At 35.5% G+C, this 27,685-nt stretch overlaps 1 protein-coding gene across 1 annotated transcript; it reads left to right on the plus strand.

Moving 5' to 3' along the window:
• Positions 1-447: 447 nt before the first annotated feature.
• Positions 448-27,237, plus strand: LOC107702732 (golgin subfamily A member 7B-like). The gene is made up of 5 exons (XM_016505136.1): positions 448-615; positions 13,536-13,661; positions 14,337-14,489; positions 19,885-19,986; positions 26,701-27,237. The coding sequence occupies exons 1-5, from the start codon at positions 460-462 to the stop codon at positions 26,776-26,778; spliced, it is 615 nt and encodes a 204-aa protein (XP_016360622.1). The 5' UTR covers positions 448-459; the 3' UTR covers positions 26,779-27,237.
• The last annotated feature ends 448 nt before the right edge of the window (positions 27,238-27,685 follow it).

A 27,685-nucleotide genomic window follows, 5' to 3' on the forward strand; every position in this document is an offset into this window, starting at 1 on the left:
TAAAACGTTCCCATAATGTTTGCAAATTTATTAAATGGAAGGTTCCCTTAATGTTTTCCCTACCATTTGCATAACCAAGAAAAAATATTTTTAAACATTTAAAAAGACTGGACATTTTGAACACTAAGAGAACACTAAGAAGTAATGTTTTAATTCGGAAATAAACTTAAAGGAGACGCTAGCAAAACATTCTTAGAATATATTTTTGTTAGCTGGGTCCTGTAAACTTAAACATTAATGTATATCTTGCATCTATATTGTAAAAATGTAAACCTTCAGAGGCTCTATCTAATAATTATATTTAATATTTATATTATATTTATTAATATTATATTATATTATATTTTATATTATATTATGTAGTAATATACTCCTCTGGCGGTCCTGCTCACCCTCTCTCTCAGAGTCTGTACGAAGATCCAGCGTATCTACAGACATGAAGTGAAGCACAGCTACTTAATGTACCAGTCACTCCTCCTTCATCAGTGGGACGCTGCTCCACCCTCTCCAGCGCGTTCATCTCTCCGGCCGTTACCGTCCCACGAGTGGAGAGGATTTCAGCACCGGGACAGATCCACCATACATCCACCACCGTCACGCATCATGGCGACAGAGGTAAGAATCATTAACGCATTCATTTGAGCTTCGTGCGAGATGAAGAGACGGCGGAGAGCGGGTCCGTTTCATTCGCGTGCTTTGGATGAAGTTATGTTGACACCTGCTGTGGGGATGAAACACGGTGTTTCCTGTAAACGCTTTAGATGAGATGCGTTCAAAGAAGCCAATTAAGAAAGGGAGACGCTGTTTCCTTTAAAGGCTGATTTCGTCGACATGACACGGAGTTTCCCATTGAAATCAGCTAAAAGTGAATATTTTGTGGTCAAAGTAGAGAATCTACAGAGGAATGTGTGAATGAAACAGACAGACTGACGAATTATTCAGCACCCTGGACAGAGACACAAATAGACTGAATAAAAAAGCAACAGATGCTGAAGTAAAAGTATTTTTACACGGCTCTCTGGAATATTTGATTCTGATTGGTCAGTTGATCGTGGAAACCCATGTTTGCCATGCTCCTGTCTCTTCAGACAAGTAAAAAAAAACATAAATAAATGAATCTAATATACCGTACTATTTATTTATAAATATAAAAATAAGCTCAAATAAATATTTTGTCAATTAATTTATTTGGTAGCTATGTAAAAAGCGGGACAAACACTGATATGTTGATCAGTTTATTTTGCAGTTATGACTTGCGAAGTGTATTATGCTTTCCATATAGACTATAATGCAACAACCAGTGTCTTTCCTTCACTATTAGTTATTGACTCTAAATTCTGATTGGTTGAGCCACTTTCACTGTCAAGACACACGCAACAAAATCGAATACTTCCCTACTATGTGGAAAAAGAGTAGTATGTCCGAATTCATAAAGTGGTACTCACTGCAGAGTCAAATGACTTGCAGCTCTCCACCTCTCCGGATGTCTAATGGGGTGGAGGGATAGAGTTGTGGGTAGGGTTGGGGTGTGGTTGGAGATTATAGCGCCACTCATTACAAGTGGTACTCACTGCAGAGTCAAATGACTTCCAGCTCCACCTCTCCGGATGTCTAATGGGGTGGAGGGATAGAGTTGTGGGTAGGGTTGGGGTGTGGTTGGAGATTATAGCGCCACTCATTAGGCACAAATTACATTCGCTCCTCCTTGCTGGACGTCTAGCGAGGGGGAGCTAGACGTAAGCTCCACCCATTTGCTCTGCAGTGAGCAGCTTCTCGAATCCTTAGTATTTAAAAAAAAAAAAAAACAGAAGATGAAAAGTACCCAGGTGACCTACTACTTCTGGCAGGATTCTGAAGTTTGATGGACATTTTGCCCTACCATAAGGCCATGGGAGAGGATGTATGAATGGCAGTGAAGCGAAGAAACTGACACTGGTTGGTCACGTAACCAGAACCACACTGCAGATGTAGTACATCTGGATTTCATTCACACTACCCAAATTCATACTATATAGTAAGTAAGTTCAAATTCAAATGTAGTACCTCAGACAGTATGAGATTTCAGAACGCAGCTACGATCTATATTTGAAATGAACATAACAAATATGACAACATTCCGTTTTTTTTTTTTTTTAATTAAGTATGTCATCTGTGTATTTGAAGTACATTTTTCACAAATTGGGACGCATCTAAAGTTAACAATTTTCTTTAATCTGTTTACCAACTGAAGTTCATAACTCATAACATAAGATGCATGGAATATAATATAATTACGCATAATATAATTTTTAATACGTGGTAACAGAGTTTTAATACCTGTAAAAAATTGGTAGATGAAACTGACGGCATCTGACCAATCAGAACAGATATTCAAATAACCCAACATCACGACTACCATAGGTAACATTAAAGTCAATCAGCTTTTAGAATCACTTCGATGCGTCATCAAGCTTTCCTGTAGACAACAGGGGAAGATAAACTTTTAGGCAAAATAACCATGAAATCCAAATTAATGAAAGATCTCCATCTACACCGTGCAGGTGAGTAGATTTTAGTTGCAATGGGGCTCTCCATATATATATATAAATGTGTTTTAGTTTTTTTTAATGGTCATAGTCTTTAGATCATCTGGTGCGAGAATTGTTTCATTGATATAACCTACTGTATTGACATATTGTGTTGGTGATTGGAGAGATTATGACAAATCAATCATTCATTATCAATACTATTTTAAGATAACATCATAGTTGTTAGTAAGTAAATTAATATAAATCATGCTGCAATATTTTGTTGGTTTTAATCAATATTTATTTACATATTAGCCTAAAAAAATCCCTCTCTGCCTTCCATTGTTAGTACCCACATAGCAACGCCCTGGCAACCATGTGCAATACTCTAGAGTAGTATGCAAGGGAATGCAAGCATGGATGGGCATTTTTAATAAGCACTATATCCACATCTCTTTTCTCTCATGGCATATCTTCCAAATACCATTTAATTTGCTCTATTTAAGAATAATTTCTGTATGGCTGCCCTTTATCCTTAGTGCATCATCAACTCCTATCCAAACAGCATAATAAATGGATTGCATCTGTATAGATTGCATGCACTTTCTGTTTACTCAGTCATCTTGTTTACAGATTTATTCAAAAGGTAGGCAAGCAAATTCCTCCAGTGAGAATACACAAAGAGATTCCACTGTTTGTAATGTATTCAGGGAAACAATTGTATCCCTCAGCAACCTAGATTTTAATTTTACAAGGATATTGAAACTGATTGTTGACTCTCACCTAGCCAACATTCGCTGTCACAAGAAGAGTTGTCATGCACTTGCTCTGGGCATCTTGTGGTCTTGTTTTCCTACATCCAGCTCGTTTTCATTAAAAAATATTGTAATGAGTCATCGGAATGTTCCAGGGATGCTCAGAGAGTCTTTCCTACGCTTCACTGGTCAGTTTAGCGTTCAGTGCCATAAACTCTGAGGCTTCTTTAGATGGCTCTCTAGTTTCTTCTTTGACATGCACCTCAAAGTGAAGTTAATCCTTAAAATAACTACCTCTGAAAATATCAGGTTGTTTTATGTTCTGGGGCTACTGTGACAACTGATGTGTGATGTGTTTCTGTTTTTATGCAGAGCTGCTGCATTAGACAGTCTTTGGAGTATTGCTTGCTATTTATCTGTCTACTGTAGATGAGACTCCAAAGTCAACAGTGTTTTTACCCTTGTGCAGGGGCACATAACATGGCTATTAAAGACTCCCACATTGATTTGTTGTGTTTTAAGGGCCTGGTAGCTGCTCTCAAACACACACATGTTGGGTTTCCATGTTTTATGGGGACATTTCATAGGCGTAATGGTTATTATACTGTAGAAATTGTATTTTCTGTCCCCTTACCTTAAATCTACCCTAAAACCTACCCCTCACACAAAAATTTCTGCTATTTTAGATTAAAAAACAAAACTTTCTGTGTTATAAGCTGTCTTCCTCATTGGGTCCACAAATGTCCCCACAATGTCAAAATGTACTATCCTTGTATAATATAGGGAATACCAGGTACACACACACACACACACAGAAAAAGAGAGAGATACACACAGAGACACACACGTTTACTTAGCTACTTAAATAGGGAAATTATAGATTGTAGTAGTTTTATATAAAGCCAACAGCAAAATCCCCAGAGTTAAATCAACTCTGCTCAGAGTACATATTGTCCCAATCTACAGAGTGTTAAAGTAACACTGAAGCCGAGTTAAACTTAATGGGATAATTAAGCAATTATTTAATTGATGAGTGAGCATTATTAAAGAAAACCCGCTGTTAACAATGTTGAAGATGAACAACTACTGCTCAGGCTTTTAGACATGAAAACGTATCACATAATCCTCAACAGTGGTAACTGCTTCAGTGTTACTTTAACACTCTGTAGATTGGGACAATATGTACTCTGAGCAGAGTTGATTTAACTCTGGGGATTTTGGACTAACCCTAAACCTAGCTTTAAAGATTTTTATTTATTTTTTTTTTTGTCTTAAAAATGTATTTTGTCCCCAGTTGTAGTAGTTATTATTAGTAGTATTATTAGTATTATTTAATGTAATATTTTGCTTATTTACTTCAACTAACCCTATTCTTTACAAGAAAACGTTTTGCATTTAAATAATTCAGAAAATGTGAAACAAAACACTATTCTAATTATCATTATTAGAATAAAAAAGAAAAATATAATAAAAAGCCATATAATAATAATAATAATTTGCTTATTTGCCAGACTATCCCTATTCTTTACAAAATATGTTTTGCATTAATATAATTCAGAAAAGCGAGACAAAACACTATTGTATTATTATTATTAGTAGTAGTAGTAGTAGTAGTAGTAGTATTTCATTGCGTTTTTAGAATACAAACATTTTTAAAAATGTATTTCTGAGTTGTTTTAATCCAATAGAATCCATACAGTACTAGTAGTAGTAGTAGTTAATAATAGTTAATAACATTAATAGTTTTGCTAATTGTGCTTAATTGTGAGACTAACCCTGTTCTTTACAAGTATACTTTTTGTACTTTTATAATATATAAGCATTTTTTTGTTTTTTGCATTTATGTAATTCACAAAAAGTGAAACAAAACGCACATAAAAAAAACTTTAAATTATTGTTATTATTATTTTAGAGTGTTAAAAGGATGGTTTTATTAAGATTTAGCAAACGTCCTGGGACTGTTTTATCCCCTGAGTATAGCCAGTAAATCCAACACAGCTGTCTCCTGTTACATACTTGCACCCTGTGCCAAATCTAATTAATTATATACAACACAACACAATTCTTGATTTGTGTTACTTGTTAACTGTGATCTCCAGAATATCTTGAGTTCATTAGAAGTGAATAAAAAAGACAGAGCAAGATTGTAAAGCAACATTTCAATAATGCAGTCATATTCCTTGTATTGAACTGAACTGACCTAACCAGAAAATGTATGCTGATCTTAAACACGTTTACAGTTATAAGACAAGCTGAATGTTTAATGAAAAGATATTTGCATCTAGAAAGAAGGGAGTGAGAGAGGGTGGACAAGCGAAGCAATGAACTAGCACGACAGAAAGAAGTTCTACTGTGTAACAGCCCTTTTAAAGTGTCACAGCTAAAGCAACCTGTAATTTGCTTCATGTGACCCTAAGGCCTTGTGCACGCAGCATCTCTGCTAGCGGTTAGCGAACGACATGCTGCCCTTTCAAGAGCTATTTCATTTTCTAAAGGCATGGCATCCATGCACTGTTTACACTCAATGAATCTTACATATCTGCTGAATCGTTCTGAAGTTCTCCTTCTGTTCAATCTCTAATAGGTGGCAGATGTTTAGCAAATGTGAGGTCAGTGAGAATCTGAATTTAACCTGTACAATTATGCAATGATAGCTTTTCATAATGGTGCGTAGAATCATAAATTCTTGACACAAATTGAGTATATTCCAGATTATAGAAGTTTGGGTCCGGAAACTTAATTTTGAACAGTGCATCTATAGTTTTATCATTTAAAAAAAAGGATTTATGAAAGGTTTTGCTTGTGTACTTGTGCTGTCTTTCTTTAAAAGTTTATGCCACTTGGTTTGATATTTTGCTATCTAATGCAATGAGATTGAGATATTTTTAAATGTGGTTAATCGTCCAAATACGTTTCTGTACTTTATGCTTAATATAAATTCAAAGCAATTCCTGTGAGTCCTGTTCTGAACTATTCATTCACTTATAAACAAGCTTCAAAAGGCAGCCACAGTCTATTTAAAAGCAAATGAGTCTCTTGGGGGAGCGGAAATTCAGTTTATAATCTCCTGGTATTTAATTAACATGGATAACAAATTGTGCACAAGATCAGCAGTCTTTGATTATAAAGGCATCTGTGCACAAGACGGGTATCAAATGCGTATTGGTCTGTTTGTGAGTAAAGTAAAAAAAAAAAAAAAAAACCTAACAATTTGAGTTAAACAGTTGAGTGGCAAAGGTGAATAGAAAGTTTTAAAAGGCAGAATTTATTTTAAATATAATTTTTATAACAGTATTAATGAAAAAATTAGTTTCTGTTGAAAAACACTATCTGTTGTATACATCTTTTGAAAAAAAAGTATATTGTAAAAAGACTTTCAGGATATTATTATTATTATTATTTGCATTATGATTTTTGTTTTCCATCACACTCAGTCATGACTGTCAGTAGCCTATACAAAGCTTTATTTTTATTTATTTATTTACTTACTTATTTACTTGTTGAATAATGAACTTCTTTGCACTCTAAAAAATCCTGGGTTATTTTTTCAGTGTTTGGGTAGTTTTTGTGTCACACAGATCCTGGGTCAGACGTAACCCAGTGGTTGAGTTATTTATCGCGGGGTTTTTTCATCCTCTTCAGGAGAGAGCAGTTCTAAGCGCCATCGAATTGATGCATTTCTTTGGTAAAATACAGGTTTGTGTACATTTAATTTTATCTATAAAATCGTTACTGTGCTATATATTGTTCAATTTTATGCAGCGCAACATACAGGGGCGCGGAGTGAATCACCTAAGTTAAACGAGTGTCACGTTGGTCTTTTCGCGTGATGGAAAGGCCTGATGTCATGCATAAAATAAATGATTTTATTCATAAAGATACAGAATGTAAATACTTTGGATGTTAAAATATGTCCTCAGGGCTGTTTACCGTTTGTTTATGGGCAGGTTATGGAGGCAGTTACAATATATTTTGGCTATGAGTGAAACGCAGGGCAGCGATCTGAAGTTAGCAGTTCCCTTTCATGGGAACTTTGAACTGCGTCCTCTAGGGGTCGCTATGGGAGGAATGCCTCGTCGTGACCCGTGTCTGAAGCATACATTGAAAAAACACCAACTCGTTGGCCGGCGACAGCCATGACGTCACTACCGGTGCGACTATAGTATAAATAGGCGCCGGGAGCACACATGTAACCATGGTTCCCTGAGTAGGGAACGAGACACTGCGTCCTCTAGGTTTCTTGGGCGTTCCCCCCATAGCGACCCCTAGAGGACGCAGTGTCTCGTTCCCTACTCAGGGAACCATGGTTACATAAGTAACCTGAGACGTTCCCCACCGAACACAATTCCAGCTCGGGCACGAGAACCAGCACCGTTACGGTTGAAAAACGATAACAGAGACTGGTCAATTACATGTGAATTACTTCTAAATGTTTAATTTTTCTAATGTTTGTTAAACGATATCGATTTTTAATATGTATTAAAAACTCTATAAAATATGCAATACTGTAAATATGATATAAATAAAAGAAAATAAAGTAAGTTATCATGCAAACCAGTAGTTGTGTGGAGTATTTTACAAATGTTTAAAGGATTTAAGTTCATCTGTAAACATATATGAAATAAAAAATAAGCTAGTTTTATAGTAAAAATGAATCAACCCATTATACTGGGTTAAATAAACAACGCAATTTGCTGGGTAAAATTAACCCAACATGTGTTCTGTCCTATATTTACCCAGCCCTTGAGTTAAAAAATAACCCAGATTGGGTTGTTTTTAACCCAGTGTTTTTTAGAGTGTGTTTATTTTTGTTTCATGTACATTTTGACAGGTGTCTTGTGTATGTGGGTCTAGATAATGAACCTTAAAAGTTCCATACAGCTTTACAGTAGCTATTTGTGAGGAGTTCAGAGACATTGGGCAGCTGGCCTGTGCATCAGTGAGTACTAACGTGATGTGATTGATATATAATATATTTCATTTGAATGGTTTTAGTGTCTCTTATGTGTTGCTTAAAACTGAGCCCATAAGCTGGCTGACTTGCGTATTCTCTGGTGTAATGAGTCCAAAATATTGCTAAACATCCAGCCGACCAGGGCAGAAAATAGTTTTTTTTTACTCTCTCAGTCGATTGGACTCCTTCACGTATAACATGTGGGTCTATAAACCACCATTAAACTGAAGAAAGTCTATATTTTGCTTCCTCTACAGTGTCTCTCAAGGGTTTGAGAGCACATCAACATTTCTCTTTTTCTGTGGGAAGAAACCCGAGAGCTGTAAATGTTCTCCCTCTGTCACATCTGTTTAAAATAATCTTCCCTATTCACAAGGGAAGGAAGAGGAAATGCCCGAGAGCCTATGAAGTTTTGAAGGTACACATCTATCTTTCTGTTATGCCTCTGCAGATCTGCTCAGCTACTTATGAAATACGGCTCAATATTGGCAGCATCTAGAATCAACCTCTGACCCCTCAGATGTTCTTGCTGGACAGACCGTTTTATTAAAATTCATAACCTTTTCCTTAAATGATGAATTTTAATTGGCCGTGAGCATCTCACTGCTGAGAGTTGTGATGGCCAATGATGCTAATGGTCTCACTTTAGGAATGGCACTGTACCCTCATTCGCCTTTCAGACTTATTCGCCAGTTTGACAGTTCACGATTTACAGAAATCGGATGGTAACTCTTTTTATAGTCATAACCTAAGCCCACTAACCACCTACAGTCTGTTTACCGACTGTCTGATGCAAATTGGACAGAAATGGCAAGAGCTGGCAGAAATTGCCACTTCCAATCTGACTGTCTGTTAAAACTTTATTGTTGAATACTGAAAACAATAGAATACTCAGAATTGTTTTATTTGTTTGTTTGTTTGTTTGTTTGTTTTTGTATAGCGCTTTTCACATTACACATTGTTTCAAAGCAGCTTTACTGAAAATGCATGTGTCTACATTACAATTTAGAGTGATCTGTTATCAGAAGTGAATGTGTCCAAGTAATGTTCATTTCACAAATGAACAGTTGAAGATAATAGAATCATACAGTTAGCTAACAAGAATTAATTTTAGGCAGAAGCTCATTAAAGCTATTATTACAAGTGTGATCATAATGATTACAATATAGAGAAATTTTTGCAGTTGTGCATGTCGATTCAAGTTGGCGTCATCTGGGGTCCTTGCAGGGGTCAGCATCATCTCTTCACAGGTGTTGGGTCATCTGAAGTCTTTCTACGAGGCTGGATCCACGCTGGAGCTGGTGTAATCTCTTGTTACTTTGAGATGGGCATCCCGGGGTAGGAACAGAAAGGCAAATGGAAAAGAATTAGCGTAGCTGCTGTTCATAACCTTTCAAGCAAAAAATATGTTTGTGACTTTTATCTGATCTACCTGGGAACAATGTTATGAGATTCATTATCTGAATGCTTGGCTGAAGAGATGTGTCTTTAATCTAGATTTAAACAGAGGGAGTGAGTTTGAGCCACGGACATTATCAGGAAGACTTCCAGAGTTTAGGAGCTAGATGAGAAAATGCTCTCCCACCTTTAGTGGACTTTGCTATCCTAGGTACTACTAAAAGTCCAGAGTTTCGTGACTTTAAAGAGCGTGATGGATTATAGGGCATAAGAAGATCAGTTAAATATACAGGAGCTAAACAATTTAGTGCCTTATAGGTCAGTAGCAATATTTTGAAATCAATATGGAAATTAATAGGTAACCAGGGTAGAGATGATAAAATTGGGGTGATATGATCATATTTTTTTTAGACCTGGTAAGAACTCTAGCAGCTGCATTTTGGACTAACTGTAGCTTGTTTATTGAAGATGCAGGACAACCAGCTAGTAGTGCATTACAGTAATCCAGTCAAGTCATGAATCAGTCATGAATGCATGAACTAGCTTTTCTGCATCAGAAACAATCAATCAATCAAATTAATAAAATAATAATAAAAAAAAAGTTAGCATTTTCTCACCCTCCAAAACTGTATGACTTGTTTGGATCACAGAAGAAGATATTTTTGAACAAAAAAAAAAAAGTCTAAAAATCAATAGGTCTAATGTTGTTCGAACCTCAATGTTCTTTAAAGGAATAGATCAAATTTACTGAAAATGAGCGTTCAAACAGCTGATAAAAGCATCACAATAATCCTCAAGTAATCCACGCGACTCCAGTCAATCAATTAACATCTTGTTAAGTGAAAAGCTGTGTGGTTGTAATAAACAAACCCATCATTAAGACATTTTAATTTTAAACTATCGCTTCTGGACAAAATACAAGACCATAATCTATAATACTGTTTCCTGTGGCACACATTCACTACAGATGATCCATAGGAGAGCAGATGTTTTAATGTTAAATTTCTTAAAATCTGTTCCCATGAAGAAACAAACTACATCTTGGATGGCCTGAGGATGTGCCAATATTCAGCAAGTTTTTATTTTTGGTTGAACTATTCCTTTAAATTGCCTGTAGAATAAAGAAAGTCATACAGGTTTGGAACAGGATGAGAGTGAGTAAATTATGACAGAATTTTCATTTTTAGATGACTCTAAATGGCACCAAATCAAACCAAAATTTGGTTCACTTTTCACGTTGGTCAGACAGATCCATCTTGTAGTTCTTGGCAAGATAAGCTTAAAACAGTACAATACTTTGTTGACAGTCAAAAGTCAGACTGTGAAACTTTTCTTCTTGTAACTTGCAGATACCAGTTTAGATGACCTCCCAAGTGTGAATAATTTATCATATCTGGGAGAAATCCAACTGTGGATAGTCATGTGGCCAGATAAGCCACTTGCTTGTGGTTATGTTAACAGCTGCTGTGGGATTTGAGACAGCAGAACAGCTATTATGAGCATCCTCAACCTGAGTTGGAGTCTCACTGAGCGATGCCTCGGTGAAGGAGTGCAGGGATAATTAGGCTCATCTCATTTGCCGTGAACTAAAAAACTTTGTGTGTCATGGCAACAGTGAAGACTAATTATCATTCACGTACATCCTTATGAAGCTTTGGTTGCTAATTCTGACTTTCTTTGTATTTGTTCCAATGCTGGATGGTGTGAAGTCATAATGACAACATGTAGTTTAATTTATTGATATATTCATGAAATCTTGCTCAGGGGTGGCTCCTTTAGTTGTACCTCATTTAAATATCAACTTTTGTCTCATATGTTTCTCCTAAAACAATATAGCGCCTGACTTGGCAAATTTGAGCACAGTTTATTGCTGAGATATCTAAAGCAGTGGTTCTCAGACTTTTTAACTTGAATGCCCCAGGGTTGTTATCGTTAATTAAAGCTAAAACCATAAATAAACAAAATAAACAATAATTAAAAAAATATTTATTTATTTATTTATTTACTTACTTGCTTACTTGCTTCAGCTAGCTGCCAAGGCAACATCTATTATTTTCATTTAGTTTGACTCAAAATACTACAATAACTAAAACTAAATCTGAAATAAAAAAAATTAGCTAAACTTTTAGCTAAAATTAAAATGCAACGTATTAAAATTTAAAATGAACAGTTTGATACTGATTCTCTATGATAGTAAAACATAATTCCAGAACTGAATGTTCTTTAGGTTTCACACTCTTAATGACCAATTTACTTTTAATTTTCAATTTAATTTTTCAGTCATTAGTGATTATGGGATAAGGTTTTTAAAATGGATTTTTACTCATAAATAATTTCTACATGATAAAATATTTTTGAGCTTGACATAACTGGAAGTAGACTTAACTAAATGTGTACTCATTATATAAATTTCCATAATTGTATTTGTTTCCATGACTTTTCCAGCTTGAAAACACTTTTAAAAATGTCTATATCTAGGTTTTCCAAGATCCTGGTATTTAAATAAACATTAAAGTAAGAAATACATTAAGAGATGTTAGTTCAGATTGTGATTTTTAGTTTAGTTTAGTTTAGTTTTTAGTTTAGTTTTAGTTTTAGCTTATTTAAAGATGATTATTAAATCTTTTAAAAGTCATTTTAAGACATTTTGAGGCCCCCTAGTGGGTCCCGGCCCCCTGGTTGAAAATTACTAATTGAGAGGTGACACATTATTAAACAAATAATGTGATTATTAAACAAAACTCTCCATTTGTTTTCAATTTAATCGCATTGCTTTCTAGGAGAAACAATACTGGTATTAAAAAGATCTTATTTGTGATTTTTTTCCCCCCGTCATCTACAGCCCATTACACATTTAAAGAACCATTAAACCTTTTTCATTCGTTCTGTATGTTTCAGCACTGGCCTTACAGAGTAACTTTACGATGTTAGCTATAGAGAGTATTAACGATAGACTTATTTTTGGCATCAAAGCTTTCAGCAATTACACTAATGAGACCACAACTGTGAGGCCAATTCATTTTTGCTGAAAATAAAGTTGTGAACCTGGTCTTATGTCTTGATCTGTTAAAATAGGGCTTTGTTTACGAGGGAGAAACAAGGTTTCGAAAGAAAGAAACTGATGCATTGCTTACAGTGTGTTAGGTGATATGCTCAGACAGAAAGCTGCAGTATGTTCTTAATTCATGTAGTTATTATTATTTGAAAATGAAATTTATGAAACACATTTTTGCCAGCAGCCACTGTAGACAGACTGAGTGCTGGAATATGTCTGTCCGACTGTATTGTCAATTGGAGAATCAGGAGAAATGGGACACAGCAAATGGTCACTAGAGTTGGATTTGCGTCTTGGATCTATCAGGTTTCATTCTCTCTCTTGGCTCTCTAAATATATTTCATGATGTTTCCAGAGCTGGTGAAGATGGTTTTTACACATTAAGTTCTAAAACAACTCATTGAGTGTTTATTTTCCTTCTTTTGATTGATGCTCTGTCTTTTACTGGCCTGGATTTTATAAACCTGCGTACATATTTCTTCATACTTTAAAATATTATTGCTTCAGAGGCCCCTGTCTGTTTTTCATTTTGATAGACTCTTGATGTAGGGCCAGTCTCTATCATTAGGTTTTCTGTGTGTCTTGGAAGAGATAGAAACCGTAAATCATTAAATTAATTGACACAATGTCATGCTGTCAGGACCCTCTCAATTTTAAGTGTCAAATCACAAATTCTTATCCACATGTACAATGATTTAACTGTGCAAGTAATGATTTACATGAAAAATGTTTAAAATGATGTACATACAAGGCGCTAGTCATATCAATGGCCTAGTGACTGTGCCATTTGTCATTTTAAGTTTCAGAAAGGTGCTCATGAGCGCCCCCTTTGAGACATTCCTGATGTATTTTGTGTCTCTTTGTAGTTTCACAACCTTCAGGAGCTGTGTCACAGTGCATCTCTGGCCACCAAGGTCTTCATTCAGAGAGACTACAGAGACGGCACCATCTGCAAATTCCAGACCAAGTTCCCCGCTGAGCTGGACAGTAGGGTGAGATTCAGATGAAGGTTAGGGGACACATCTGATGTATTACTGCCATTTATGTGGTCGCACAGTCGTCCCATGTGGCATTGCTTTAATCTTAAGACTTTTGATTGCCTCAATCTTAAATTTAAATTTGCTAAAAATGTACTCACCCTCAGTCCATCCAAGATGTAGATAAGTTTGTTTCTTCTTTGGAACAGATTTGAAGAAATTTAGCATTACATCACTTGTTCACAAAGAGAGCTTCTCTAGTGAATGGGTGCCGTCAGAATGAGAGTTCAAACATCTGATAAAAACATCACAATAATCCACAAGTAATCCACACCACTCCAGTCCGTCAGTTAACATCTTTTGCAGTGAAAAACTATGTGTTTGTGAGAAACAAATCTCTCCTGATTCAGACCAGACATCTTTTTCACGGTAGAAAGCAGTATTATGGATAGAGAACTTACATTTTAGCAGGAAGCAATGGTTTGAAGTTTTAACATCTTAAAGTCTTAATGATGTATTTGTTTCTTGCAAAAATGCAGCTTTTTGCTTCACAAGACGTTAATTGATGGACTACAGTCGTGTGAGTTATTTGTGGATTACTGTGATGTTTTCTCTCATTCTGATGGCACCCATTCAATGCAGAGGATCCGCTGGCAAGCTGGCTGAGTTTAAACTGACTGTTGTGCGCAGATCGAGAGGAGCCTGTTTGAAGAAACGTTGAAGACGCTCAACTGCTATTATGCAGAGGCTGAAAAGATTGGCAGTCAGTCCTACCTGGAAGGCTGCCTGGCTTGTGCTACAGCCTACATCATCTTCCTGTGCATGGAGACACGCTATGAAATGGTATCAAGATAAAGTATTCTCCTGTTTCATTTACAGTACACTCAACATTCATGAAGAAGCCAGTCCTGAGATGTAAGATTGAGAACAGCTCCAAACCATGAGCGCATTTGAAGATCAAAGACGAGCATTCAGGCCTGGTCACCCGAGGATTCACACAGAACCAACACATTAGAAAGTTTGAACATTTTGATCTGCCGGCCCATTTGAATCTGACCACACACGTTTGCAGCGGCAGATGTAAATCACTTTCTCTGAATAGCATGCAAACAAAATTGAGATAAGGTTTGATATGCGTAGATATGCCCTACTTAGACAATAGTTCCCTTGTGGTGAGCACCTATCCACAAGTGGGCATATCTGACCAAATCATAACATGGCATTCAGTCCAGAGATATACTTCCAAAGGCCAGCAAATTACTCCACACAGGTGTGCTTCACCTGCACTGAGATAGAGTGGACATAAAGTTGAAAGTCTCTCTCGTACTATATTCATCTTCATGCTTGAACATGTTTGAAAAGTGACGTCGTTCATGCATTGTGGAACTCCGAGGTCACATCAGGCTTTTTCAGAGTGTTATTTGTAAACTCTAGACAGGAAAAATGCCCACTTTAATGGCAAACTCTGATAAACTGCACCCACCCATGATGAGCACTTTTGTTTGCCGCTCCAGCTGACAGAAGGCCACACATGAGTGGACACGGATGAGTTCTCTCATGCTCTAGGCTAGCATGATAAGCATCTTCCTTATCAAAGACGAGTGATTGCACACACAAGTCAGGGCAGTGGAGACAAAGATTTAGAGAGTGCTGCACTGTGTCATACGTCAAGCCTCAAGACCGTAAATCACAAAATGACATTTTGTTCTTTCGAGCAGCACCAATTCTCAACCTGTGGTACACGCGTTGGAAATTTTAAAAACTATGTTTCGCATTTCCATGGTAAAATCTAAATGAATCAATAAAAACATCTCAGATTTACACACAGATATATATACACAGTTGCCTCCCCATATTATTAGTCATGGAATCCCTGAAATCGAAATAGCAGTGATTGATAACTCAAGTGATAACCATAGCAATGGATGGGAAAAAATGTATATGTGAGAGCAACCTCAGTGATCTAATTCTGGAACCGGTCCTGGCCAAACTTCCACAGACAGCGCGCGTACTGAGCAAGATCCAGTTCACGGACCAAAAGCGTGTGTAAACTTTATTGAGACATATCAACGTTATATATTATATATCAGTTTATTTATTTATTTATTTAATTTAACTTCAGATTTATGCTGTAAAATTCAGGAGATCTGCATTTCTCATTTTAATTCAGGAAGATAACATTGAACATGTACCATGCTTTAGTGGACGATTTCTGCCTTCAGGTGGAAAACAAACACCTTTAAAATGAAAATGACATAAAATTACCAGTAGATGGCAACAGAGAACAGAACACACATGCAAAACTATCGCACACGTGCTACTGCAGTAAATCTATTCATTGCACAGACCGATTTTTTCGTATCACGTGCATGCGACATGTATGTCACGCTGTATGTATGTGTATATATAAATATATTTAATTCCATATATTCTGACTTTCATTCCATATATTCAGTTTCATTCTTTCATTCCAAATCATAATTTCATTCCATATATTCAAGTTCCATTCCTCATCATATAACAGCATGCTGTTCAGGAAATAATTATATTTATATAATAGATATATTTACTATAGATAGATATATTATTATAGATATATTTATAATATAATATTATAGATATATTTACTGTTATTATTATAAAAAGTGAGCAGTCATTATTTCAAAAATATGTTTTTGCCAATTGCCAATGCCAATTTTTAAGTTGCCTTGCTTCCAGTGATATATTTGGCATTAATTTTCTAAAAATACAAAAGACATAATGACTTTATGCCATCTGCAGTGCTTTATGGGAATAGTTACTATTGAGCTGGTTTGGATTCATACATCATTGCTTAACAACTTCAGAGCTCATTGTACATCTTTATTTAACGGTTATCACTAAAAATAAATTTCTCAATGGAGAAAATGAGGGGAGATTTTTACTTTTCTGGAATCTGACTGTTGCACTCTGTTGACTATTTAAAAGAAATTGAAAATAAAACACTGTAAGACCCAGAGTAACACAGCTAGTATCAGCTCAGTTCCTGAAATCTAAGAGTGTACTGAATATCAGGAATTCAAAATCTAATTTAAATCTGTAAATAAACAGGAAGTTATAGGATTTCAATTTTCTTTATTATTATTATTTTATTTTTCAAGTTATGATGTTATAGCAACATGGTCATGTCATGGGTTTAAATCCTAGCAAATGCATGAACCAATACAGTGTATGCAATGTAAGTTGCTTTGCATAAAAGAGTCTGCTAAATGAATCATTGTAAATGTAACTTCATGCAGCTTAAGTGCTGCTGTCATTAAAGCTAAAGGTCGACATTCCAAACAGTAAGATATTCATGTTCATTTTTCAATTCAACTTTCCACTCAATACATTATGCTGATATATAAGTTGTAATGAAAAAGCATTTCCACTGGTGGTCTTAGGCTTTTGGACCTCACATGCATATTTACATGGAATTTTTATCATGATAAATTGATGTAAGCTTTTGGATAAAAGTGTGCTTGTACACTTTGTTTTGGAAAAACATATTTCACTTTGGGTTGCGCCAAGTAGCATATTAGCAGCATGTGTTGGATTTACTCCTGTGAGTCATTGCTCATCCTGAAGTTTGTTCATGGCCACTGAACTCAGAACAGATCCGTTTTCTTCCCTTATTACAAACATCTCGTCCTTTTTCACGGCCGGTTCTGTAGAGTGGAAGGCAAAGCGTAGCAAAGTGATGCACAGTTTCACCCCACTGGGGTAGAGAAACACCGATAGCCTTTGCAATGCTCACTTGAAAAGTCAAACAAATAAACTTGAATAATCTAAATAAACTACTATTATACAGCTTTGATGTTTTCACAAATGGCTCTAACAGTATACAATATAATATTATGAGCATTTATTTAGTTTTATAATGCTATAGACTTCTATTGTTTTTATATAAGCTATTTGTAATTGCTTTTTTATAATTATCTTTAAAAATACTTAAAGAGCAGGTCATATGGTATTTTAAAGTGTCCTAATATTGCGTTGGAGTCCCCTATAACAGGTTTAAATGCATCTAAGGTCAGAAAACATAGTAATTTTCTCAGAATATACATTTAATATTAGAGTCATTTGCCAATGATTTCGAAACGATTCGTTCCAAGCAAGTTTGGAGCAAACCCCTCCCTTCCATAAGCCTACTCTGCTCTGATTGGTCAGCTGACCAAGCCTGTTTTATTTTATTTATAACTTTATTTGAAAAGGGACCATGTACAATTTAACATAAATGTTTCCATTTCATGCATTGTACCGAATTTAGCCAATGGCTAATTTTCATCCGCGGTCCCTTGGCAGGTAATCATAATCACAAATAAACATAGGAACAAAAATAACAAAACACATACAATACAGTAATACTTATACACATCCCATCAGAGCCAAAAAAGAACAGTGAAAATGACATTCAGTTAAGCCACAACTATATCAATGTTTACAGATTTGAGTTGCTTTTAAATAAAATTTTAGTTGTTAGTTCTGTTGTGATTGGCACAGAGAGAAGTCCTTGAGCAAGTTAGCGAGCGCTACCATTGACAAAGCACCTTTGCATAAAACAATAATATAGTGCTCCAATCCGTTCTTATAATAATGACATAAAATACAAAACACTTATGCAAGCGAATGCCCACAACTAAAGTTTAGGTGCTAAACTGTGAACACTTAAAACAATAATGGTGGATACGTTAGCCGAGTGCTAACGTGACTAACTGATGAAACAATACAGTTTGTGAACCAAAATATGTCTACTGTAAAGTTTGAAGAACGCCAGACAAAAGACTGGTCTTGACTTTTACAGAACGCAGAACAGCTGTAACACAGGCACACCAGCCTAACCCGCTCGTCTCTCCCGCATTAACCCTATAACTGCCGGTGCAGCAAAATAAACAGCAATTTCACAATGATTATAAAGTCTGTGTGCTACACTACATTCTTTATTATTAAATGAAGTAATTATTAGAACAACGTCAGTCTACATTAATCGACACATTCTTAGGAAATAGTGGGTTCAGAGCGAATTATCAGAACTATTTCAGTAAGACTAATATCGTGCTTTACCTAGAAACCTAAAGCTGCACTAGGTGTACATCACATATTAGCACAAAAACTTGTTATTTTGAGCATTAAATTGAAAATGTACACATAACGTATCAATCATACTTACAGGTTGTGGTTCGGAGAGCTTGTTAGTCCAAATTAAGAAGATTAGAAGCCAACGAAGATAAAAGCACAAGATTAGAGAAGCAGTCCTTGGTAAAATGACATGCACACAACAAAAGGTTCGAATTGTATTTCTGTGGTATCCTTGAACACAGCGTCTTCTCAACATGATGTAAACACACTAACTAGTGGAAGTGTTTGTGGGCAGGTCAGACTCGCGGTCAGGCGGGATTATGCAAATGTGTTACCTGTTACCCAGTACCGGTAACAGGCAAAAGATTCGAAAATATGACGACTCGTTGAGGCGATTAAGAATCGAGAATCGACTTTGAGAGACAATATCTTTATTTATCATGCACTTTTTTGATTAACAACTTTGCAGATTGTTTTCATTTAAGGATAGCTACGTTATAAACTGCAAAAGAGATATTTTTCAAAAACCCATATGACCTGCTCTTTAATTAATTTTAATTGTATAAACTTTTAAATATATATTTAAATAAACTGTAAAAACGTACCCTAATTTTAACGGTAAAAACTGGTCAATTGTAAGTTCCCTTACTTCCCTTACTCCAAAAGTAATTTGCTATATTAATATTATTTTGATAATGAAATGTACATTTTTTGTACAATTTGTACAATTAGTTAGTTCAATACAATTAAAGAAGTACTTAATTTTTTTTTAATTTCACCTTTTTTAAAAAAATATTCAATGAGAAAATAAATGTAAGGACAAACATAATTGTATCCATTGTAATCAATTAAATTGTGAAAAGTGGGTGTTAAGTGGGTGTTAAGTTAAAAGTGGGTGTTAAGTTAAGTTCTCCGTTAAGAACGGAGGCAGGTGATTGGAGGGGAGCAGTTGAAAAGCAATAAGGGATTGATGTCAACCAGCAAAAAAAAGTTGTTTCATTTATGCACAGTAAGACCAAAAAAGTGTATTTATAAAACGAATAGAGTCCGTGTTTATTTTAAGCTGACTTTAAAGGACCACTAGGGGAATTACAATAACCTTTTTCTTCCTCCTCACTGTGTCTCTTCTCTGCCCCCACAGATACTGAAAAAGATCAGCATGTATATTCAGGAGCAGAATGAGAAGATCTATGCACCCAGAGGTTTGCTCCTCACAGATCCCGTCGAGAGAGGCATGAGAGTGGTATCCTTTGCAAAGAGTCAGGATGGTTTTTTGAAGCGTTGGCACCACCTTGAAAGAGCTAAGCATGATCTGTGAACTTTGATGACTTATTCTATTTGCTTACTGAAAAGACATTGCTCTTTCAGCTGTCACTTTAGGGTAACATAGTTTCCCATGGCCATGGTTTCCTTTCACTTCTGATATTCCACAAAAAAATTATCCTAATATTAATGAGACCAGTCAACACAATTGTGGTTGTGTGTCTACTGTTCCTTCCAAAATGGGAAGCCACACTTTCATAAGAGTCACATACTGTACAAAGAATATCACGTCTTCTTTAGCCATTCAGCAGAGGTGACACTTTGATATGTTGATAAAAAGCAGAAAGGAAAATCAGCCTTATTTGTAGGCGTTTCTTTCCATTTTCCAATGCTGTGGTCATAGCTAGGAATCTGTGAGACCAAAAAGTGTTTAAGGCCAGACCTGATTGGAAACACTTTGTCTGTGTGATTAAAGAATATCTTGAAAAGAAACATTTGTCAGGACAAACAACTTAAAGCAGGTTAAAGACACTTTAACTGTTTGACAGCTGGAGTTTGAAGCCATTAATATTCAAAGCCAGACTGAATATCCGTCAGTGGGATTTAATATAAAAGACAATAAAATAAAATATCAAAAAGGGAACAATCTAGTTTTGTCACATTACATTACACTGCTTGCTTCCAGTGCACATTTAACCCAAACTGTGTCATTAATGAAAGTTATCCTGTTTAAACATTATTTCAAATTCCAAGTTTGTAACCATAATTCCAACAAATTACAACCAAATTACAGTTCATTGGCTTCTGTTGGATCAATGTGTAAAGCCTGTATTTGTTGAAGCAGTTTGAAAATGTTGTTTATGCTTCTCACATTATAAATTCAACAAGCAAAGGTTTGAAATGTTGCCATTTGTTGGGTCAATGTGAACTAGACTAATTGTTTCTAAGCAGCTCACCTAATGAGATGTTGCTCCTGTCAAGTCTATTGATGCATGGATGAATGCTTGTCACTTTGCAGAGATCAGGCTCAATGCACTGCATGTACCCCAATAGTCTGCAAGTTGCCTTGGCAACCCATTTCCTTTTTGATTATTATTTTGGTTTCCTTTTTTTTTTCCGAATATATATTAAATTGTCATGCATAATGAAATGTCAGTATTTTTCAAGGAACTAGTGTGTGTTCCCTTTCTCTCATTGTCAAAAACCCATATGACCTGCTCTTTAATTAATTTTAATTGTATAAACTTTTAAATATATATTTAAATAAACTGTAAAAACGTACCCTAATTTTAACGGTAAAAACTGGTCAATTGTAAGTTCCCTTACTCTATATAGTTCAAAAGTAATTTGCTATATTAATATTATTTTGATAATGAAATGTACATTTTTTGTACAATTACACAGTACAGTTAGTTCAATACAATTAAAGAAGTACTTAATTTTTTTTTAATTTCACCTTTTTTAAAAAAATATTCAATGAGAAAATAAATGTAAGGACAAACATAATTGTATCCATTGTAATCAATTAAATTGTGAAAAGTGGGTGTTAAGTGGGTGTTAAGTTAAAAGTGGGTGTTAAGTTAAGTTCTCCGTTAAGAACGGAGGCAGGTGATTGGAGGGGAGCAGTTGAAAAGCAATAAGGGATTGATGTCAACCAGCAAAAAAAAGTTGTTTCATTTATGCACAGTAAGACCAAAAAAGTGTATTTATAAAACGAATAGAGTCCGTGTTTATTTTAAGCTGACTTTAAAGGACCACTAGGGGAATTACAATAACCTTTTTCTTCCTCCTCACTGTGTCTCTTCTCTGCCCCCACAGATACTGAAAAAGATCAGCATGTATATTCAGGAGCAGAATGAGAAGATCTATGCACCCAGAGGTTTGCTCCTCACAGATCCCGTCGAGAGAGGCATGAGAGTGGTATCCTTTGCAAAGAGTCAGGATGGTTTTTTGAAGCGTTGGCACCACCTTGAAAGAGCTAAGCATGATCTGTGAACTTTGATGACTTATTCTATTTGCTTACTGAAAAGACATTGCTCTTTCAGCTGTCACTTTAGGGTAACATAGTTTCCCATGGCCATGGTTTCCTTTCACTTCTGATATTCCACAAAAAAATTATCCTAATATTAATGAGACCAGTCAACACAATTGTGGTTGTGTGTCTACTGTTCCTTCCAAAATGGGAAGCCACACTTTCATAAGAGTCACATACTGTACAAAGAATATCACGTCTTCTTTAGCCATTCAGCAGAGGTGACACTTTGATATGTTGATAAAAAGCAGAAAGGAAAATCAGCCTTATTTGTAGGCGTTTCTTTCCATTTTCCAATGCTGTGGTCATAGCTAGGAATCTGTGAGACCAAAAAGTGTTTAAGGCCAGACCTGATTGGAAACACTTTGTCTGTGTGATTAAAGAATATCTTGAAAAGAAACATTTGTCAGGACAAACAACTTAAAGCAGGTTAAAGACACTTTAACTGTTTGACAGCTGGAGTTTGAAGCCATTAATATTCAAAGCCAGACTGAATATCCGTCAGTGGGATTTAATATAAAAGACAATAAAATAAAATATCAAAAAGGGAACAATCTAGTTTTGTCACATTACATTACACTGCTTGCTTCCAGTGCACATTTAACCCAAACTGTGTCATTAATGAAAGTTATCCTGTTTAAACATTATTTCAAATTCCAAGTTTGTAACCATAATTCCAACAAATTACAACCAAATTACAGTTCATTGGCTTCTGTTGGATCAATGTGTAAAGCCTGTATTTGTTGAAGCAGTTTGAAAATGTTGTTTATGCTTCTCACATTATAAATTCAACAAGCAAAGGTTTGAAATGTTGCCATTTGTTGGGTCAATGTGAACTAGACTAATTGTTTCTAAGCAGCTCACCTAATGAGATGTTGCTCCTGTCAAGTCTATTGATGCATGGATGAATGCTTGTCACTTTGCAGAGATCAGGCTCAATGCACTGCATGTACCCCAATAGTCTGCAAGTTGCCTTGGCAACCCATTTCCTTTTTGATTATTATTTTGGTTTCCTTTTTTTTTTCCGAATATATATTAAATTGTCATGCATAATGAAATGTCAGTATTTTTCAAGGAACTAGTGTGTGTTCCCTTTCTCTCATTGTCTATTATATATCTGCAGTCTTCCCAAAAGATCCTCCAGGAACATATTATTCTTTGGATCCCATAATTTTGGGTGATTCCTTTTGGGAAATCTATCCAGTGAACCATCAAGCAAGCTTGGCAATACCGTTCCTCCCTCTTCCCGCTGACTGCAGGCCCGGCTGGTTTTGGCAGCCCGTCATCAGCTCACAGTCCTGCGTGATCCAACCAGCTGTCACCTTAGGAGCAATGGGCAAACAATAGCTGCCATTCAGTTCCTACCACACTGACCACCAGTAACTCATCACAGAGCTTTGGTTTAGCTCATAGGAAAGACATTTTCAACTTAAATTAAATGAATCAGTTGATGGGTTAAATTCCATTAATGCTATGCTACCACATTTGCAAAATATTGCATATTCTCAACATCTGATTAGGTCTAAGTTTCTAATTAGGAGGGAATGCCTTTAACATCTATGCAACTCTCATCTAGAACTTTTTTTAGGGTCCAAATTTGGGTTATGTGGCTTTTAGGGCATGTCTATCAACTTTACGGCCATCTAAATGTTATGTGTACTTTACAAAACAAACATTTATTGTAATTACACCACCGTTAAAAAGTTTGGTGTTAGTAAGAATTTTTTAATGTCTTTGAAAGAAGTCTCTTGTGCTCACCAAAGCTGCGTTTATTTGTACAGTAAAAACTGTAGTAGTATTACAATTTAAAATAGCTGTTTTCTATTTGACTATGTTTTAAAATGTAATTTATTCCTGTGATGGCAAAGCTGAATTTTGAGCAAAATTACTCCAATCTTCAGTGTCACATTATTCTTCAGAAATTATTCTATTCTGATTTGGTGTTCAACAAAATAATTTATTATTATTATTATTATTATTATTATTATTATTATTATCAATGTTGAAAGCAGTTTGTGCTGATGAGACCAGTCAACACAATTGTGGTTGTGTGTCTACTGTTCCTTCCAAAATGGGAAGCCACACTTTCATAAGAGTCACATACTGTACAAAGAATATCACGTCTTCTTTAGCCATTCAGCAGAGGTGACACTTTGATATGTTGATAAAAAGCAGAAAGGAAAATCAGCCTTATTTGTAGGCGTTTCTTTCCATTTTCCAATGCTGTGGTCATAGCTAGGAATCTGTGAGACCAAAAAGTGTTTAAGGCCAGACCTGATTGGAAACACTTTGTCTGTGTGATTAAAGAATATCTTGAAAAGAAACATTTGTCAGGACAAACAACTTAAAGCAGGTTAAAGACACTTTAACTGTTTGACAGCTGGAGTTTGAAGCCATTAATATTCAAAGCCAGACTGAATATCCGTCAGTGGGATTTAATATAAAAGACAATAAAATAAAATATCAAAAAGGGAACAATCTAGTTTTGTCACATTACATTACACTGCTTGCTTCCAGTGCACATTTAACCCAAACTGTGTCATTAATGAAAGTTATCCTGTTTAAACATTATTTCAAATTCCAAGTTTGTAACCATAATTCCAACAAATTACAACCAAATTACAGTTCATTGGCTTCTGTTGGATCAATGTGTAAAGCCTGTATTTGTTGAAGCAGTTTGAAAATGTTGTTTATGCTTCTCACATTATAAATTCAACAAGCAAAGGTTTGAAATGTTGCCATTTGTTGGGTCAATGTGAACTAGACTAATTGTTTCTAAGCAGCTCACCTAATGAGATGTTGCTCCTGTCAAGTCTATTGATGCATGGATGAATGCTTGTCACTTTGCAGAGATCAGGCTCAATGCACTGCATGTACCCCAATAGTCTGCAAGTTGCCTTGGCAACCCATTTCCTTTTTGATTATTATTTTGGTTTCCTTTTTTTTTTCCGAATATATATTAAATTGTCATGCATAATGAAATGTCAGTATTTTTCAAGGAACTAGTGTGTGTTCCCTTTCTCTCATTGTCTATTATATATCTGCAGTCTTCCCAAAAGATCCTCCAGGAACATATTATTCTTTGGATCCCATAATTTTGGGTGATTCCTTTTGGGAAATCTATCCAGTGAACCATCAAGCAAGCTTGGCAATACCGTTCCTCCCTCTTCCCGCTGACTGCAGGCCCGGCTGGTTTTGGCAGCCCGTCATCAGCTCACAGTCCTGCGTGATCCAACCAGCTGTCACCTTAGGAGCAATGGGCAAACAATAGCTGCCATTCAGTTCCTACCACACTGACCACCAGTAACTCATCACAGAGCTTTGGTTTAGCTCATAGGAAAGACATTTTCAACTTAAATTAAATGAATCAGTTGATGGGTTAAATTCCATTAATGCTATGCTACCACATTTGCAAAATATTGCATATTCTCAACATCTGATTAGGTCTAAGTTTCTAATTAGGAGGGAATGCCTTTAACATCTATGCAACTCTCATCTAGAACTTTTTTTAGGGTCCAAATTTGGGTTATGTGGCTTTTAGGGCATGTCTATCAACTTTACGGCCATCTAAATGTTATGTGTACTTTACAAAACAAACATTTATTGTAATTACACCACCGTTAAAAAGTTTGGTGTTAGTAAGAATTTTTTAATGTCTTTGAAAGAAGTCTCTTGTGCTCACCAAAGCTGCGTTTATTTGTACAGTAAAAACTGTAGTAGTATTACAATTTAAAATAGCTGTTTTCTATTTGACTATGTTTTAAAATGTAATTTATTCCTGTGATGGCAAAGCTGAATTTTGAGCAAAATTACTCCAATCTTCAGTGTCACATTATTCTTCAGAAATTATTCTATTCTGATTTGGTGTTCAACAAAATAATTTATTATTATTATTATTATTATTATTATTATTATTATTATCAATGTTGAAAGCAGTTTGTGCTGATTAATATTTTTGTGGAAACCTTAAAAAAATTTTCTTTGATAAATAGAAAGGTCAAAAGAACAGCATTTATTTGAAATAGAAATCATTTTTCTTTACTGTCACATTTGAACAATTATCAATTTAATGTATACTTGCTAAATGAAAGTATTTATTTCTGTATTTAAAAAAAATTCTGACCTCAAATTTTTATATTTTCAATCTCTTCTGGGATAAAAGACCAACAATATTGATGAATATTGATCTTGAACTCATGGGCGTATATTTTTATTTAATAAAATTTGTAAATGATATAATCATACAATAAAATAAAGTAATATAATAATTCTAAATTATATATGAACAATTTTGATTAATACAATTAAAATAAAATATTATTAAGATTTCATAAAGCAAACAGAAACGTTAAAATTAGGAACACTTATTTATTGGTTCGATTGCATGAACTAATAAAATTTGTAACTTGAATGCAATGTAAATTTCTTTGGATTAAATCGTCTTCCAAATGCATAAATGTAAAATGACGCCACCTCAAATTGGCTGATGAACCCATTGATATATTCGTCCAGATGTCCTAATTAAAAAGGAAGTACGACATCACAAGAAAGAATACCCATTAAACAATTGAAATGGGTCTTTAATACAGTATTTACATTTTTCATACTAGCACTGTTATATTTCAACATCGCAGCATTTAACCCTTGACTGTGGCTGTCCAGATTGAAATCTCCATCTTTGAAGACAGTGGCTCCACCAGCTCCAGTGGAAGTTCTCCATCCAGTAGCACAGCTCAATGACTGGAGGAGCAGCACCAGGGGTACGGGTACAGGGGGGCCAGTACGCTCCCCAAAATCCGCATGTTGAAACATGAAAGCACCAGATTTTAAAGAAAGAGAGAGAGAGAGGAAGTATAGGTACTGCTCACTCGCTCGCTTCTTCCAAACAACAATTGCAAAGCCAGGAGCTTTAACTCACAAACGCACCTCCCCTTCCCCACCTCATTTAATTCAGCCTCCTCTGCATTCCCATTAGTGACAGACACATGTTGATCAGACGCCCTCAATAGTGAAATAAAGAGGGCTAGCAGACGGGTACAATGGTCGGAGTGCTTCCTACAGATTTTTCACTGTGTGTTAGCTCTGGAAAATCCAGATTAAGATGGTTTTGAAACATGATAGCTGGTTTCTAGCTAGCCTAAGTCAAGTCCTGTGTTATTTTATCATTGAGATACTATTATAGTTTTTGTTAAAGGTGCAGTATATAATATTGACAGCTAGCAATTGAAATGGATTCAAATTCAAATATTGGTGGGAGTTATTTCTCCCGCCCTCCTCTTCAGACTATGCTCACGACGGTTGCCAGATTGAGGACAGACAACACGAATGAGTGCAATCGACAACAGAAGGTGACGAGCCTTACACTTTTTAATATATCTCTGATCATAGACCTTTTTAGATGGATGCCGAGGCTTTTTAGGTCAAGTAGAATCTGCGATCTCTGACCCAGATCGTTTGCAATATGCTGTGTTTTCCACCAACTGGCAACTCGGGGTGTCAAAATACTATTGGGTAAATTGGCAGTGGGCAGAATCACATGAACCAAAAAAAAAAAAAACTGACATTCTGACACAGAACGCACGTTATCAAAGTCGAATAGCTGGCTGTAGCATTGTTTTTCAGAGAACCAAGTATGTAAACTTAGCAT

The sequence above is a fragment of the Sinocyclocheilus anshuiensis genome, unplaced genomic scaffold (assembly GCF_001515605.1).
Source record: "Sinocyclocheilus anshuiensis isolate Anshui unplaced genomic scaffold, SAMN03320099.WGS_v1.1 scaffold843, whole genome shotgun sequence".
Classification (NCBI taxonomy): domain Eukaryota; kingdom Metazoa; phylum Chordata; class Actinopteri; order Cypriniformes; family Cyprinidae; genus Sinocyclocheilus; species Sinocyclocheilus anshuiensis.